This window comes from Chaetodon trifascialis, chromosome 3, assembly GCF_039877785.1.
Source record: "Chaetodon trifascialis isolate fChaTrf1 chromosome 3, fChaTrf1.hap1, whole genome shotgun sequence".
Lineage (NCBI taxonomy): Eukaryota > Metazoa > Chordata > Actinopteri > Chaetodontiformes > Chaetodontidae > Chaetodon > Chaetodon trifascialis.
This window is the reverse complement of record NC_092058.1, coordinates 10,184,945-10,202,905: the sequence shown is the minus strand read 5'-3', so window position 1 is coordinate 10,202,905 and position 17,961 is coordinate 10,184,945. Positions and strand designations below refer to the sequence as shown.

General features: G+C 44.1%; 1 protein-coding gene across 1 annotated transcript; it reads right to left on the bottom strand.

The window, feature by feature from the left end:
- Window positions 1-1,161: 1,161 nt before the first annotated feature.
- Window positions 1,162-15,653, bottom strand: inka2 (inka box actin regulator 2). Its single transcript, XM_070959600.1, has 2 exons — window positions 15,253-15,653; window positions 1,162-4,421 (listed from the first exon to the last, which is right to left on the bottom strand). Exons 1-2 carry the CDS (start codon window positions 15,322-15,324, stop codon window positions 3,162-3,164), a joined length of 1,332 nt encoding a protein of 443 aa, XP_070815701.1. The 5' UTR covers window positions 15,325-15,653; the 3' UTR covers window positions 1,162-3,161.
- Between the last annotated feature and the right edge of the window lie 2,308 nt (window positions 15,654-17,961).

Here is a 17,961-nt window from a genome sequence, read left to right as displayed (position 1 = left end):
AGTTGATGCACAGGCAGTGAGTGACTTGCTGGCTTTGCCCTCGATGAACCTGTTCGTCATGCAGCAGCACTTAACTGTAGTGAGGCTGCAGAGCAGAGCAGAAACAAATCAGACTGAGAGCTGCAGCAGAAAGCAAAAGCTGGTTAATAAAGAGTGTTTTTTTCTCTTTGTCCTGCAAAACATTTTAATGTATTTTCAATGTGTAAATATTCTATATAATATACTCTAAAGATTCTACATATATGAGTAAATATGGTGATAATGTGTTGGCTAAAGTGATCCAGTCAGAGAGATTAAATAAATAAATCTAAAGAATTCTGACCCTACGATCATTTTGAGGCAAAAACGTCATGTTATAATATCCTGCACCTAATATTTTCACCTTCTCTGTCTTTACACTAAGCTAACAGCTAAGCTAACACGAGAGGTATCCAGCTTCACTTAAATGAAACAAATAAGTGTATTTCCCAAAATGTCAAACTATTCCTTTAATATAATATTTATAAAAAAAATAGTGCTGCTATGGGTTATGCAGCAAGTAGAGCTGGCTGACAACTAACAGAAGTGTTGTGATTATATCAGGGGTGGGTGGTCTGTGATAACACGCAGGTAGAGGCTACACAGTTACATCCATCTGGTCTTACCATCCTAAGAAATGAAGATCCAGTGGATGAACCTGAGGGAAATGTTCCCACAACAACAACAACAACAACAACAACTGGAAAACTCTTAGGATATTTGAGTGTACTAATCATCTGTCTATGTGGTCTCACGCAGTCAGACCTAACCTCATCTGCACACTTCATAGTGCAACACAAGATCAGCTGGTTTTGCTGTTACATGAAAGCTCGCTCTGCTGCGTCACTGTTGCCGTATGTAAATGTTCTTCATAGACGTGCCCTGTGGTGCACTGACTGTTGTACTTACATAATACACTTTGTGTTTTCTGCCAAATAAATGCTGTTGAGATGCCGAATCCTACCCCTCGCCTAACTCTGAGAATGAATCGCATCACATTCACCAACTATTATTGATTTCTAATTACTAATATATGGTGATATTGATTTCAACCACATTTTTCAGGACAGTGTTTTTCTAAAAGAGCAACAACTCAAACCACAACAACAAAGTAACAGACAAATCAAAAACTCAAGTCAGGACTTTCTTTCTGAAAACAGATTTAATTTACAAAGAGTCGGTGACAGTTTTACAGTGCACATGACACAGAATCACCACTGAAGGTTCGCAGAACCCTGATGAAAAATATCAACAACAGTGCTGAAAATTACACTTAGACACCTGTAAGTAGGAGGAAATAAATGTCACATTTACATACACATACTGTGTGGCATGACATCTCAGACCGTGCCTCGTAGCAGAAACCGTGTGTGTGTTGGACCCTCTGAATGTGCTGTATGTATTGACCTGAATACTGAGACAACACCATATGGATCGACTGGCCAAGACACTCAAAAGACCTAAGGCCTAATCCCTGCTGGCTAAGTTGATTGGTCTGGGATCCCTTTTTAAAAGTGAGTGAAATTAACTGTTTTTCATAACAATAAGAAGTTAGAGTATCAGATTGTCCTTGCATAACAGTGGTCCTCTATAAAAACACAGTATTTTAAGTCAGAGCGGGCAGAATCGGGTGTACTCCTGAGGGAATCCTGATATTCATGTGAATTTGTGAAGGAAGCTGTCGTTTTGTTTTTGACGTTTATGATTCTGCTTGAAATGAAAAACACTGAAGCAGTTTATTATGATACAAGAGAAGAGATACTGCAGGTCAAAGATGAACTCATCAGTCTGCGCTTTAAATACACATGTTTATGGTAAGAACTGTAATATTACTGTGACATATTTGTGCAGAATAATGAAAACCATGCGATGGGATATTAGAATAAATGTTCGTTATTGCTGCAGTTTGGTTGATGGCAAATATGTACAATGTTCTGTACATTGAACTTGATCCTGTCTGGTAGAGATTATGGGGCTTTACCTCCACTCTTGGCTGTCGCATCACTGTTACAGCCCTGTAATGTATTCACCTGTGTGTATGTGTGTGTGTGTGTGTGTTTGTGTGTATATACAGTATGAAACACCATCGTCATAATTCACTTCATCCACAAAGCTTTGGGATTAAACGAGCCCGTTCTGCATCTCCTGCCTGTCGCGAATGAGCTTTACATAACGGCCGGGTACCAGATGGCAGTCAGTACTGGCTGTGCCATCTTTACCCCCTCCTCTCTCTGCGTAACAACCCAGGAGGACTGACAGTTGACTCAATATGTGCCATGTCAACATGGCAGAGAAGAAAAATGAGTATTTCTAACATGACAGCAAGCACAACACTACTGATTATGAGGGACAAATCTCAAAGTTTAATGTGCAGTCTTTGAACTAGTCATGCACTGTATTGCTGCTACGTCTTTTGAGGCAAGATTTCCCTAAACTGTATTTGAAACCCATTGAAATGCGGCAGTGTCTCATCGTTTACTCCTGTGTACCATTCATTCCCTGAGCAAGGTGAATGAGACCGAAGGGTTCAGTTAAACCTGAGTTTCCGAGGCGTCAAGGCCTGTTGGAAACAAAAAGGAGCTTATGACTGTGTTTCAGTGGCAGTGCGTTCAGTAACAGCTGTTTTGTAGCGTCGCTTATAAAAACAGTAACCATGCAATCCAACAGTTGGTGTTTCTATTCATAGATGCAAAGATGTGAGTTATATGAGAGCATGTGCTGTAGCATAGAGGTGAAAGAGTCTGTGGTGATGGTGACATTCTGAGAAAGATGTCCATTTCAAAGTACCGTCTTTAGAGACATCCAGAAAACCCAGTCGTACATGCACACACGCATAAGAAGCAACTCCAATAATACAAAACTTGCAGCATAATGTTTCTCTCCAGCTCTGTCTCACTCACCAGCACACACTCGCACACCCAGACACACACAGCAAACGAGGTTTAGGTTTTAGGATTGTCAGACAAAATGCTGCCCTGATAATCTCGTTGTGGGTGTGAAGTTCAACGGTTCATTTTTGGAAGATAACTGTATCTGAGCCTCTTGTTCAATCATTCATTCATTCCCCTCCAGCGCAGCCAAAAATCCCCCAGCACCTGTCACTCACTCGGCCTGGCATCACTGGCAGTCTGTTGGCCTCTCTGTCAGACCCACACAGCTGTGTTGTAGTCAAACAAGGGCTGCATTTTCTCCAGACCAGGCTCTGGCTGTCTCCTGTCTAAATAAATCCCAGAAAATGGCTGCTGGTGGACCTGGGGGAAGTGGTGGTGTTGGTGGTTCCTCTCTGCTTCAGCTAGATGCGGGCACAGCCTGCCTTTGCCCTGCTGTCCGTTTGCCCAAAATGGCAAGTAGAAGCTGCCTTTTGAGCTTTTAGGAACCACTTTCTTCGGCCTTTTGAAGAGGTCGCCTTCTGGCAGCTCAGGAGCCACCCAGCCGGGTCTCTCCTTGAGCAGCTTGTCCCTGTCGGGCCGGACGCTGCGCAGGAACTTCTTGAAGATGTTTGTGGTTAAGGAGAACTTCCTGCAGATCTCCTGTGAGCGGCTGAGCCGGAGAGGGTGAGCTGGAGTGTCTGGTCTCTCCGCCCCTCCGTCTGGTATCCTCTCCTCTCTCCTCTTCCTCCTCTCCTCCTCCTCCCCCTCTTCCTTCTCCACCTCGGGCAGGTCCAGCCAGTTGCCCACGAGGTCGGCGAAGACGTTGTCGCCCAGCACTAAGGGCTGACGGTTGCGGCTGCGGCTCATGAGCGAAGAAGTCCAGTCGCTGCCGTCGTCTGTGCTGTCCTGGGAGTAGTCGCTGTCCAATGAGGGGCCTTCCCTGGAGAGGCTGTACAGGATCCCAGGCAGGTCCACCACCTGAGCACGATGGGGAGCCTGTGGATGAAGGTAGGGCCCTGGTGGAGGGTTTCCCACCATTGGTCCATAGAAATCCACCTGCGGGGCAGCGTATCCTGACCACCTCTTGGGTATAGACTCGAGGTCATTCTCGCTTCTCGCGCTTCGTGCACTTCTCTTGCTTCTTTCACTTCTTTCACTTCTCTCGCTCTCACTCTCACTCTCAAGGCTGGATGCCGAGGAAGATGAGGTTCCCAGGCTGCTTCTGTTTCGAGATGGGCTCCTGTCATCTTGGCTGAAGGTGTATCTGCTCTCCAGAGACGGCCTCGGGCTTGACATGGGACTCTGGCTGGGCTCTTCTGGCATAGTTTGGCTGCCTGTGGTCAACGCCGCTGTAGCTGATGCTTCGGGAGGAGCTGGCGGAGGAGGATGTGGGAGTCCTCGGTTAATGGGTCGACCTGATATGTCAAGGTTTTCTAGCACTGTCTGAACCTGAAGGAGCTTGAGTTCCTGTAGGGCTCCCATCATTGAATTCATCTGAGCGTGAAGGCCATCTCCAGCTTCTTTCATGGACACCTGCAGGAGCAATAAAGAGATGATGATCAGAGACAAAAATCTAAGATGTCGGAAGACCTTGTAGAGGTCATCAATTCAATCATTTAACTCCTCAGCCTCCTGTAAGACACATCTCATCCATCAAAGACTGATCTCCTCACTGCCTCCTGTCTTCATGATTTATCTCAGCACAAATCCAATTACACGCCATCAACTGACAGTATCAAGGACATTAAATACAAGTATTCATGAATAAAAATCACAAGAATCATCCTGCTTTTTGCCTCTGTGTCTGTTAGACTCCTCTCTTGTGTGTCAGGCTGTGTACCTTGTTTAATTATGGGTCATGTGACCTAGTTTTGGATGACAGGCCAGGGTCCCATATGGCCTGCGTACGAGACAGGATCCAACCAATGACAGCTGTAAAACAGACAAACTTGCCATTTCTTTCTCTCCTCCTCTTTTTATCTGGCTTTTTCCTTTCGCATCCATCCATTTACTTTATATTTGCTCCCTCCTCCGAGCTCTTTGTCTTCACTCTTACTTCCCTCTGTGCAGCAGTAATCATACACTCGTCTTTTACCCTCCTCCTCTCTTTCTGCTCTCATCTGTTTGAGAGCCTGTGTCATGTGACCTGGACGAACCGTCTCCTCGTGAAGGCAGATGAAGGCCCGGAGGCAGCAACGTGACCTGTGTCTTGACTTGCAGGCCTGAATCATTTCACACCTTGACCCAGACTTTGAATCATTCTCAGGTTTATCTTTGTCTAAGAACGTGCTCAAATTGGCAGCAATTGATTGATGAGTAAACCTGCAGAGAGCCCTCCCTTTTATTTGAGGAAAGAAAAACATCTGTGGGAAGACGAAAGAAAGCATGCAAGGAATTTAGAAAAACGTGCCAGAGTGTGTGTGGGTTGGTTAGAAACGTCTAAAGCACACCTACCGTACAGCAGATAAGACTGATAAACAATATTTCCCTGTGAACGAAGCTGCCTGTCAGGATCTGTCGGTTAACTGTCATCTAAACATTAAAGCGGTTTATTGCACAGAAAGCAGGCCTCCATCATGAGAGCCAGCAGCAACAGCACTTCAAAATTAAATATCTGCAGAAAATTAAAAACAGGACTCACATCTCAGTCTATAAAACAAATACTATGAGTGTTTAGGAGTCGAAACCCACAGCTTACCTTCTGCAAACTTTCACAAAGCAGGAGGTGTGGATATCCCTGTCTGCCTCTCTGCTCGCCTGCACCTCTGCCAGCCTGTCACTGTCTCTCACCTTTCAAACAGATCAGCATGACAGCCCCTATATGTATCTCCCTCCAATGGGGGGACACCGCTGAGCGTGACAGCCAATCAGCGCTGCCCGTCTAGACTATAACCCCAAAATGGCGGGGGGGGTAGGGTCACTCAGGCGGAAACTGACTGACAATGAGAGAAGCGAGACGGGAGATGGTGAACAGGAGGGATGGTGAGAGTCAGCCGGATGAGTGGGGATGGAAAGAGGGGAGGTGGAGAAAGGGGAGGAGAAGGGTTGCATGCGATGGGGAGGGATCCCTCGCCATATGTTTAGATGTCGAAGAGAAAACTGTTGATGGATTTAATTATGGATGACACCATAAGAACACATGAGGGGGGGATAGATGGGGGGGGGGGGGGGGGGGGGGGTGGTTGTAGGTGTAATAACATCAGGCTGTGATACTTAATCTTGAGGGAGCAGTGATTGTGTTGAACCCCCGGGTGGGAAAAGTAGCTGTGCAGAACAACTGACAGTACAGCAGCATAAACAAAGCCACCGATAAGCACCGTGAGAGGCGCAACTGTTGCAGAATGAGGGGTTTACTGGGAAAACAGACAAATGTCAGAGATGACGGAAAGTCTTGGGCTACATTTAAATGAAATTAAATTATGAGAAAACAGGCAAAAACTCAGAAGAAGCAACAATGTATATGCACCTTGTGATTGTTAGCCCCCCAGTATGATTAACTTCAGTGAAATGTTGGCTAATACACTAAACTAATACGGGGAACATGATAAACATTGTAGCTGCTAAAGATCTGCATGTTAGCATTTAGCTCAAATTATCTCTGTGCTTATTAGCAGCCCCACAGAGCCCCATGACTGTAGACTCTTTTGATTATTCTAAAAGAAATTAATATTTGACTTCGCAAAGCTCTGACACTGCAACTAAAGATTTGTTTTATAAGTCATCAGGTTATCCTCCCCGTTATTTTCTTGATTAATCATTCAATTTAAAAGAAAATTGCAGTCCCCCTCACAGTTTGATGTCTACAAATTTTTGTCTAACCATCAGACTAAAACCGAAGATATCCTATTTCTAATCACATAAAACAGGGAAGAGCAGGAAATATTTAATTTTGAGATGACCAGAGAATGTTTGGCATTCCTCTTTGATAAATTACTTAATTGATCATCAGAGTTGTTGTTCATTTTCTGTTTACTGACTAGTTGGCCATTTCACATCTTCTGTATCTTGACACTTATCCGATATCCTGCACCATTAACATTAAACCTCTGGGTTAAATCACTTTATCACTAACATATGGTTGAGTAGGTGCACCGGGGCGTGAATGGCCCCTAAGATCAGATAATAAGCCTATCAATGCACATGCTGGGAACAAAAGCCTCTGAGCTTCCCGTTGGCTCGCTAAATTAAGCAGCGAAGGTACGTGTAATTAGCACAATCAGGTTGTCTCTTGTCTTTGTGCCTTCCACATATGGCTGACTTCATTAGCTGTAATTCCCTGTGTCCCGGGAGAGGCTGGGAAAGAGTACATAATTACGGTTTACTTTCCTCCACATCAAAAGTCAACAAGTCTGAAGACAAGATGACGTGCAGATTTATGTATTGTTGTTACATCCTCAGAGGCAGACATGTGGCTTCAGTGAAGTTTATTCAGGGATCAGTTGAGGGATTACGGCACTCTGAGCTGCTGGAGAAATCTGGACCACTTTGCTGTATTAAATCTGTTTTTGAAATATTATCTCCTCAGCAGTCCATTCTCATGCAGTCTAAACGGGCCGCACCTGTTCGCACATGCTAACCAAAAACACCCTAATTTAACACTCACATGCAACTTTTCCATTATCCCCAAAACGCAGGCATTCCTATTGGTTATTTAAAACACACTGAGTTGTTTACTGGCATTTCTATTCTAAGGCAGCATTAATAATTCATATTGTGCCCTGGGGAACAAACAGAGGAACAGTAGTAAACTAAACCCCATTATTCCACCTTTACCACGCCAGCTAACTCCAGGCACTCCACCTCTGCCATTTCAAGGCTGAACTCTGTGGCCCAAATATGTCAGACTCCTCAACCTTCATTCTGGCGTCTGCCCAGGATGCTAAAAGTGACTTTACAATAATGTCCCGCGGCAGTTTCTAGTTTAAACACAGATGTTGTTCATCCTGAGATGTCTCACTTTTACAACGTGTGAATCAGCTCAGGGGCCTCGTTAGGACAAAGACACGGAGGACCCGACAGAGCCTACACGAGCACCTTCAGGACTTTACCCACAAAAATGAAGATGAGGAAAAAAATGTCTGTCTAATCAAATTTAATAAGAGAACTGGGATGAAATTGGGGCTGCGGGGAATTGCTGTACTGCCCAGAAACACTGGCATCATTAACCCAGTCTTGTGAAGTTTAATGAAATCTTCTTTTTGAACTAAAGCCTCCAAACTATTTCAGCCATTTAGTCCATCAAGCGTGCATTCCTATAAAAAGATCACTATAAAAAAGCAAGCCAAGTGAAAATCTGCTGAATGAATGAAAGAAGGACAAACAGGGGCTGTCCAGATTCTCCCCCTTCATCCCCCACTACTTCTTCTATGCTGCAGTGATGCCAGCCAACCAGACATAATTGCCAATTAAAGGCTGAATGCTTCAAAGTTTAAGAACAATGGCTGGCAGTCTTGAATTAATGTTGAATGGAGGCTTATTAAAAAGTTTTGGCTAGTTTAATTAATTAAAAAAAAAATCCCTTCTTTATTTTATATTCTCACATCAAGATCCCTCTACTGTGCGTCAAGAAACCATTCAAAATGCATGCAAGTGAATTAAATACCACAAAGTATAAATAAATCAATGCTCCTCCTGTGCTTTCTGCTGAGATCGAGCTCTCCGCCTTCATCGCAGCCTCGATATCACCTCCTTCAGTTATGGAGGGAAAAATAAATTCACTGTGCAAACACGCTGAGCTGCACAAATCCACACATGTCTGGACACGCCTCGCTTCAATGAAGTCAGTGTCCCAGTTTTCTAAGGCATGTATGCACGTTGTGATCACTGATATACGTTCACTGGATCATTAGGTGAGAAATAAACAGACGAAGGAGAAATCAAAAACAAACCGGCGCTCTGTTCTGGCTGTGAAACGCAGGCTATTCACTGTTGTTGTTTATTTGTTATTGGCTGCAGGGGGAGGAAACAGTGAGGCCAAGGTTATCAGACCCAAAAGGTCTTCCTGTTTAGAAGGAGCCAGCCAGCAACAGCTAGTGTACTCCACCCTCCCTCCACCTCCACCCCCAATTAAAAATGAATGGTGGGCTGTGTGGGTCAAGGACAGGAATGGGGACTCTGTCCGGGGGACATAGGGAGGGTCTCTGTGCCTGAACTGCTGGACACGCCACAGACCGCTGCGTACAGCCCAGAGGTCGCGATCAACAGGGCAATAAAGCTGTGGAGCGTCAGCTGAAAGAAATAAATTACTGTGCGCACGGCCATGAATGCCTCTTTGACGAAAAGGTTACACGGTGACTCTGTTTGGTCCGAATGTCCTCGGGGTCACGTTCAGGAGAACAAGCCGTGTGAATAATGTTCAACAAAAGAGTTTGGGACACAAATCCCTCATCTGTGATGTCACCACACACTGGTCTTTGTGCGCAGACACATTTTTAACCTGAATTTTCTGCTTAATATTCAATGTGTGGACATGCTTCTCTTGGGCGTCTCACTATATGACGCGTCCTCACATAAGGTAGGACTTTTTGAAGGGTTGGTTCACCGAAATTACCAAAATAAATAATAAAAATTAAACTTCTCACCTCCTCTCAGTGGTATCTAACCTGGTAGTTTTGCTTTTGTTTGCCCAGATTTTGAGATATTCCTCAGATTTCTGCAGCACCTGTCTCGTCTGTGTTAATGTCAGTAGGTAAAGTTCATTTAGTGTAGCACCTTTTCACAGAGCCGAGCAGCTCTTTAACCAAAACCATGATGTTTTCCAACTCTTAACTCATTATTTCTTTCCTGAACACGCTGAGTTGAGTGGATTGATTCACTATCAGCGTCTAAATCTAACCAAACCTTGAGTGGTGACATATTTTGTTATTATTAAAAGAGGACTTGATAGATAATCTATAGACATCAATGTGAGTAATTTTCAGTGGAAGACAGTAACAAAGACACAATTAGGATAGGCGTTAGATCAAATGACCATCTAGTAGAGTTGAAGCTAATAGATCTGTAAACCAAGTAGCTCCCTGAGAAGGATTTTAACGTTTGGAGCAGCAGGCTGTTCACTTTTCATTGGAACTACTTTCTTCCAAAAAAATAGTTCCTGTGAAAATCCTGACAGTGAGTTCTGTGGGTTATCCAGAGCAATGGGTTCTTAGAAGTCTTTCTGGAAAAAAAAAAAAAAAAGAAAAAAAAGATGCTCATGCATTTTTAAAAATGTAACTTCAACTGCAGTGCTGTGAGCAACACAAAGGACACTGCATTCACCTCCAGTGCTTTGTGGTAACAGCAGAACTCGGTTATCCCAAAAGCCTGGCCTATAAAAGCTCAACTATCAGCAAGGTAGGAGGAAGTGGAGGAGCGGGTGGACTATCGCTTTAAAACAAAGTCTGCTTAGACCAAATCTATCACTTCTCCTCTGACCTGCCACCCAGCGAAGATTCCCTGATGGCCTTTTCAGACATGGGAGGTGGTTTAATAGCTCGTTTCCTGCTGGAGCTCATTTAAGATAACAAAAACACACAAATCACAACCGCGATGCTGCTGTGGGAGACGGAGGATGATCGTCTTTTGGCAAATGATGTTTGGAGACAGTCTGGGACGCAATCTGCTGTCTCCCGGGCTGAAAATCTTCACTGCGTACAATGATGGTTAAATAGATACAGTTGACGTCAGCACTTTGTGTGTGTGGGCAGTGAAAGTGCTCGGCCAGTTCTTCAGCCCACAGTTGTAACGTCAAGCGCGATGTTAATTTTGCAGAGACTCCAGATTCTGCCCCCGTCTAACTTCAAAAGCAATGTAAATGTGGAGCAGCACTTCCTGATGAAAATGCATGTGACTGCAGTGAGCTCTCAAGACGAGCGGCAGGATTTATGTGCAGCATTATTTTTATTATTATCATACATTTGGAAGCTTATTAACTTCAGTGATTTAACGGGAGTAATTGAGCCTCTGGAGACTTTAACGCTGCATTCAGCAATATTTTTGTATTAGCAGAGGATCAAATGTCATTTGAAACGGGCTGCTTGTATTTGAAAAGCTGCAGTTTCAATCATCTCTACAGACCTTTTTAGCGTCTTTCAGCTCATTGTTTTGATTTCACCACCTGCAATATCATGCTTTTGGTTCACTCTCAAGGGTTTGCTAAACTCACTGTCCACTTCCTGCTCCTCAAACAGCAGACAGGCAAAGTTCGTGATTGGCTGGTGGACACAGTGGAGCATTTAGCAGCTAAAGAGCCTCATATTTTTTCTCAGGATTTAGTGGAGGCCAAACTCAGAGCTAAAAGTAGCTGTCAGATGTCCTGACACGTGACTCCAAATAAAAGCTAATGTTGTTTTGTCTGCTGGATGCAACCTCATTATCACCACACTGGTGGTAATTTGTCAATTTTCCGTTTACTGCTTGTTCCGCTGCCCCCTAGCAGCCAAAAAAAATCAATTATTGCAGCTTTCATTCATTATACAACACATCTTCCATTTTAGCAGCAACAACATGAGAGAGCACAATATTGACCTAAACCTCAACCAAACCTATTGACCTAAAGCAGCGGCCATGAGAAATAATCCACACATTTTTCTTCAAGTGAAGGCCAACGGAGGAGAGACACAGCTCCATCTCAGCCCAGCGGGGTCACCTGTGGTTCCAAACGTCTTCATTTCCATTCTGTGATATATGATAAAGCAGGTTATGTGCACGGCCCCAACATCAACAGGCTTTCTAAAAGGTTAGCAGCTCCATCTCAAACACAATGATCACCCATGCTAAACCCCACAGCCGCCCCCGAGAGCTGGGCCAATTTTAGCCGAGGGGAAGGAAGGGCAGGTTGGAGAACAGCAGCCGTGAGGGAGGCACCAAACAAATGGGCTTAAAGTCAAACACTACACTGCTTTGTGTTGTGTACGGCTTAGTGATCCCACACCCTAAAGGTAACAAAGAACATGCGACTGTGAGGCGCACAGTCTTTCCAGAATACACGAGAAGTTTGGCACTCGTGTGAGTTTCTCTCAGATTTCATGATCTCACGCTTTCTGGCTTTGGTGTTGAATTCCAGAGTGACTGCCATGTTTGAAAACGTGCCTCAGGTGTGGACGGGATGAAGGAGCATGATGCATATGAAATCAGCGTCAGCAGTGATGGCATCAAAAGGTTCGACTTGCGCTTTAGTGTCTGAAATGGCAGAGTTAAGCAGGTGTGAGCCTCAGACGAGGTGACTCAAAGACACGTCAGCGTTTGTATCTTCGACTCTCCGTAGGCAGGAAGGGCTTATGTTGTTTTTTTTGTCATGACTCTTTGTCTGTTGTGTGAATAATGAGTCACGCATGTACCGGTACTTAAAAATATGTCATTGTTACCAGTATATCCTCAGGATTTCTATGGAGTCTGGCAGAGCTTTTTTAAGGATACGAACAGCCTGTTGACAAACTTTTGAGAGCCGAGTTTAAGCGTCACTGCTGCGTTGGATGTGGTCAGCAGTTAGCCCCAGGCTCTCGTCAGGTTAAGGGTCAAATGTTCAAGCGTGACCTGACACTACCCCACACAGACTGACCCCCCCCGACCCCTGACACAGTGTTCACACTTTCATATGACACTGGTCTTCTTTTAGAGCTGACAGGGTTTCTACTGCGAAGCACTGAGTTCACAGCTGTAATTTATGTGACTTTTACACGAGCGCTGAATGCCTCGCTCACATTTCTGTGATGCTGCCGACACTGAAAACTACAGAGATTTGCCTCCTCTGAGAAAACTGTCAGCGCTTCACTGTATCAAGATGAACATTTAAAGGGCCATACATGCAGAAGTTTCAGCTCTTTATTTAAACATCATGTTCGCTTTAAAGTTGCTTTTTCCTTTGGATGTATTTTTCCAGCCAGTTCTGTACAGTACAGTCAATTAGCAGACGCTTGAACCCCCAGACCTTTGAATGACTGTTTCAAAGAGGTCTTGATGGCTCCCTTCCTTGTAAGTGGGTGTGAGAATGAGGACATCATGTTTTTGCAAACAGCAGGAAAAATAGAGCAAAAAATGTCAGTAAATGAATGACAAGTGCAGGTGAGATCAAGGCAGCTGTACCTGTGTTTAATAAGTCAAGTTACGGATATTTAACATTAAATATTTCTTTGATGCTGTGAAAAACATCGACAAAGACGCTCATGACTGATTAAGTCAAGGTTAGGCCAAAGAAACATTATCAGACTCCTTTGCACTCAAATTGTGCACAGTCTGCTTGGATCTTTGTCAAAGTTACCTTTTTTTGTGATGTAATGCAGTCAAATCAGTCAATGAGCTGCATTATCACGATAACGTAACTTCCACGACTGAAGAAGTTTCAACAGTCTGCGAACTGATTCACATTCAATACAAAGATGAAAGAAACCAACAGCTTTCTGAGACTAGTTACATATGAAACAACTGGCATGGTCCTTTAAAAACCATGTATCGTAGTCTTTGACACATTGGCACCAATGGGGTCGGCAGGGGGGCCACAATCACTGGCCCACCCTCACGAGTCCCATATGATTGGTTGAACACAACCGAACCAGGCGATAATCATCATCTGAAACATCTGGAGGCCTCCATCAGTGACTGCCTTCAAATTAATGCTGCATGAACGTCTTTTTAAGGAAAAGGACAACAAGACTGTTTGAAGACCAATGAATCGCCAAACACACATTAAACAGGACGGTCCTGAAACTCAAAATTTTAACTGTACTGATGTGAGTCGATGCAAAATAAGAAGCCAAAGCACATCAGTATTTGATTTAACTCTCACAGTGACACGGCTTCAAACTGCTCTATTCACAGCGCAGTGCGATTCCCGACCCATCTGGTCGCCCCTCTGAAGAACTTCTGGGCTTCACAGTGACAGCGAAGAACTGCTCGACTCTGCATGGCAGCAGGTGTGAGTCGGTTGTTAGGTGTGTGTGATCTGTGTTTTGCAGATGGAGCTGGTTTACCACTCTCCACTGAGCACTGGATGAAAAGCCGTCACAGTGGAAAGAAAAGTGACAACCTTGGCATAGACGCCCCTTGTTTTCTGAACAACAGATTGCATCCCACATGGTCCCGTGCAGGGGGAGAGAGCCTCGGCTTTTTAACCGGCATCTGCTCTCTGTTCTCCTGTTTGATCCCCGGCATGGCACGACACTTTTTCTATTATGTTACCAAACTGTGATATGGCAGCAATAACACAACATGTCCTCCTGGCGTCGGCGGCCGCTCCCCTGAAATCTCAAGTGCCACTCCACAGACGTGTGGCTAATCTGGAGAAGCGGACCGAGGAGTCACAGAGCAGATCATGTTGCAAAACACGCAGCCATGCGAGGCTTTTCTGTGGGCCAGTGGCTGGATAGAAAGAAAAAAGAAATCTGTGTCTGCTTTGAAGATGATTCCAAATGAAGTCTGTGCCAGTTAAGGCTCCTTTTGAAAACGGGTCCACAGTGTGTCACTGCCAAATGATTTGGGAGTGAGGGTGCAGCTTACTCATTTTGTTTCTATGTTTCAAAGAGCGGGGGTGAGGGATGGCGCTCTGAATTTGCCACCATCAAACAAATGTGTTTATGAGAGAAGAGGAGACGTGGACGTATTTAATAAGGAAGACTGATGAATTCATTTAGAGCATACTGATGTGATGAAACTCACTGTGACTGCCAATTTCACTCTCTCCCCTTTGAAAGCAAGACCTCACAGCAGCCGACTGCAGGGCTGCAACTTACCATGATTTCCTTTATCGATTACTCTGACGATTTTCTCCATCAATCAATTTTGTCTATAAAATGTCTGTCTCAAGATGCTCAAGATGATGTCTTCAAATGTCTTGTTTTGCTTGATTAACAGTCCAGAAGTCAAAAATATTCACTTCACATTGATATTTAAAACAGGAAAGCAGCAAATCATCACGTTTAAGACGCAGCAGAGAGCAAATTCTTTGCATGTCTGCTTAAAAAGTGAATCAAATGATTCGTCAACTATCAAAATAGTCAATCAACTAATCATATCACTGATCAAAACACTGCGAATCTTAAAAGTGTAGGAGAAGAGGAAAAACTGTCTTGAGCTTATTACGCTTAAAACATCTGTCCCAGATGGATGGACAGAGAGGAGGAGGAGGACACGCTCACATGCCTCTGGTGTGCTCAAAGCTTTAAGCCCACACAGATTAATGCGATTTAAAAAATACACATGTACCCCCAACCGAAGCTAGAAACTGGAATAAGAGACCCGGCAGGACAGGCAAAGGGAATACGCAAAGAAATGTTTACATGCGTGTTTGTTTGGTGAGAAATGTTCATGCTACATGTTTGAAAATGTGCATTGATAAAGTAGATTGTGCAGATTGCAGTAGTAGAAGTACTGGAGGTACAACAGAACATACCAGCTCTTGCTTCAGTCGCCTCAGACACGCATCCATGTTTTTGCATTCTGGTTTGGAGAGCCGCTGGTCCATTTTCTTTGAAATGAGGGAATTTCAGATGAAACGCTTCGCCAGCCGCCGCTCGGGCATGACTGTGAGAGCTTTCTGTCGGCCAGGAGCAATTAAAACATCGCTCTCGCTGAGAGCAGAAAACAATGTGCAGTCGGAGATGCGCAGATCCTGCTGAGGAATGCGTAATGACGCGACTCCTGGAATTAAAAAAAAAACAACAACTCCTGATGACGAAAATGCGTTTACTCCAAAAAATGATAATGAGGTCCTTCTTGTGGCTGCATCGGGAGACTCGGTCCGTGTGAGTGTGTGAGTGATCGCTGCTTGGCTGCTGTCAGCCTGCTGTATGTGTGTGTGTGTGTGTGTGTGTGTGTGCTGCTTGGGCCGTTTTTTCACTCTGCTATTTTCCCATTCAAGAGGAGCGCTTACGTTGCCCGTTCAATTTCCTCCAATGAGTGAGCGTCTCCGGACGTACTGAATCTCATTCAAACCAGGATCAAACGGGTATCCGACATTTATTATGAACGCACAGAGCAGCTTGTAATCATTTCACAGTCATACGAAGACGGAGGCTCCAACATCTGGAGATATTTGAGTCAAAGCTGAGGGATCAGATAGATGGAGCATGAAAAATACAAGGAAATATTCCATAACTCTGACAGACTGGTAGAAGAGATTCTGCAGCCACTGTTGGGCTGAAGGAGGAAGTTTTAGGGAGGATGTGTCTAAAAGAAACCATGTGTGTCACGAGAGGAGCTATAGGGACAGTTTCCTGACCACCTTCACCGCGCGCACAGAGGAAACACCTGAGCCACGAGCATTTGTTGTGTGACCCGGATATAATATGGTATTAGCAAGGGAAGGAAGAGCTGCACATACGGGAGACACAATCTGGAAGTTGTTTACCCCCCCGCCCCCCGCACGTGCAGAATATAAAACATTCACTCCTGATCTGAAGATGTCACAGAAACTAAATGAAGTCTGTTTCAGCTTGAAGTTCTTGTGTTGAGATATTGACATTAAGGGAAATGCAGTTTCTTCTCTCCCTGCTCTGCAGTGCATGAACTGGTGAGAGTGGTGTGCAGTCAAACAGCCTACATTTACACATATAATGCGGCACATACATCATCAAATCAATATCAAACGTTTAAAGCCACTTCACCTGGTTCCTCCCTCTCCAGCAAAGACCTTTATCTGACTGTCAGGAAGCCTGGTGTCCTCTGACCTGCTTCTGTCTCTCCTCTGGAGGTTTTAATATCAGGCCTGATGCGTCCCAGATGGACGGATGTTAAGACAGAATGAGAAGGAAGTAGATCCAAAAAGCAATGAAACAGGCAAAATGAATGACTCAGCATGACTTAGAGGAAGAGCTTTGACTGCCTTGTGTTTTATTCTGTTACCTGTTAAAAACGCTCAAAGTGCTTGTGTGGTAAATGTGTTCATACAGCTGATTTATGGCTGTTTCTGTTTGTCGACTGCAGCTTAAGAACGTCTTCCAAGGATAATTGTAGCATTAACCCCTGTGCCTCTCAATGAACTGTTTTGCATATACTCAACGTTGGGGGGGGGGGTTTATTTTGATTGTTACAGTCTGGGGTACGTTAACGATTAGCATGTTTATGTAGTATTATTTGTGCAAAGGCAGTTAAAAAAAAACTCCCTCTGAGTACATTAGAGAGCAAAAATGTCTTCTTCCTAAAGCCGCTATAAAAATACTGTGTATTGATATTAATAATGAAGAGAAGAGCTTTTCAGATCCAGGAAGTGATCCTTCCTACCCTTTAGAACCTCAGAATAACCTCTTTACATCAGTTCCCCTCAGGTTTTTAAAGGCTTAAAAGGCTTAAGTCACTAATCTAGTCAATAAATGACTCATTAAGTAATTTAAAAAAATCACTATCTATTGATTTATTGGTTGTTTGATTCATTTTTTTTTTTGGTCAACAAAATCAGTCAGAAAGTGTTGAAAAAAATGGCCATCATAACTTTCAGAGCCCACCATGACTTCAAATTGCTTGTTTTATTAAAATACCCCAAAGATAATCAATGAACTATGAGAAGTAAAGCAGTGAATCCTCTATTTTGAGACAAACTTCATGGGGGGCAGAATCCCAAATTCATGCAGTTTCTCTCAGAACAGACAAAAACAGACAGAGATCACATGCATTGTTTGTCGAGGTTTGCACTTTTCACTGTGAAGATGCAGCACTCTGATGATGATGATGATGATGATGATGATGATGATGATGATGATGATGATGATGATGATGATGATGATGATGATGATGGCGTGCAGGTCAGGATTTGTAACAATTTTGTCCCGATCGTGACCCCGACCTGCAGCTGCTTGTCCTGCATGTGTCCACTTCCTAAAGCAGCGTGTGTTCATGCTGACAGCTGGGAGGAAGTGTCTCCCCAGATCACTCAGTGCTGAAACACATGCAGCAACCGCAGCAACTGTGTCTACATCACTGCAGACACACGGCATTATCATCATTTATGTGACTCACTCAGTGTTATGACTCGTTTGGCTGCATCTGTGTTTCTGAGTTCGCTTCAAAAATGAATGAAACCAAAGAGAAATAACATGCAATGGAACCGCTCCAACACGTGCAGCGCCGGCGTTTTGGCGTGTGCAGAGGCCTGATTTTGGTTTGT

Excerpts from the sequence above, each read along its gene's own strand:
- inka2 (XM_070959600.1), bottom strand. The coding sequence starts at position 15,324 with ATGGACCAGCGGCTCTCCAAACCAGAATGCAAAAACATGGATGCGTGT. Across the intron at positions 4,422-15,252 it reads GGCGACTGAAGCAAGAGCTG|GTGTCCATGAAAGAAGCTGG; the intron begins GTATGTTCTGTT and ends TTGCTCCTGCAG.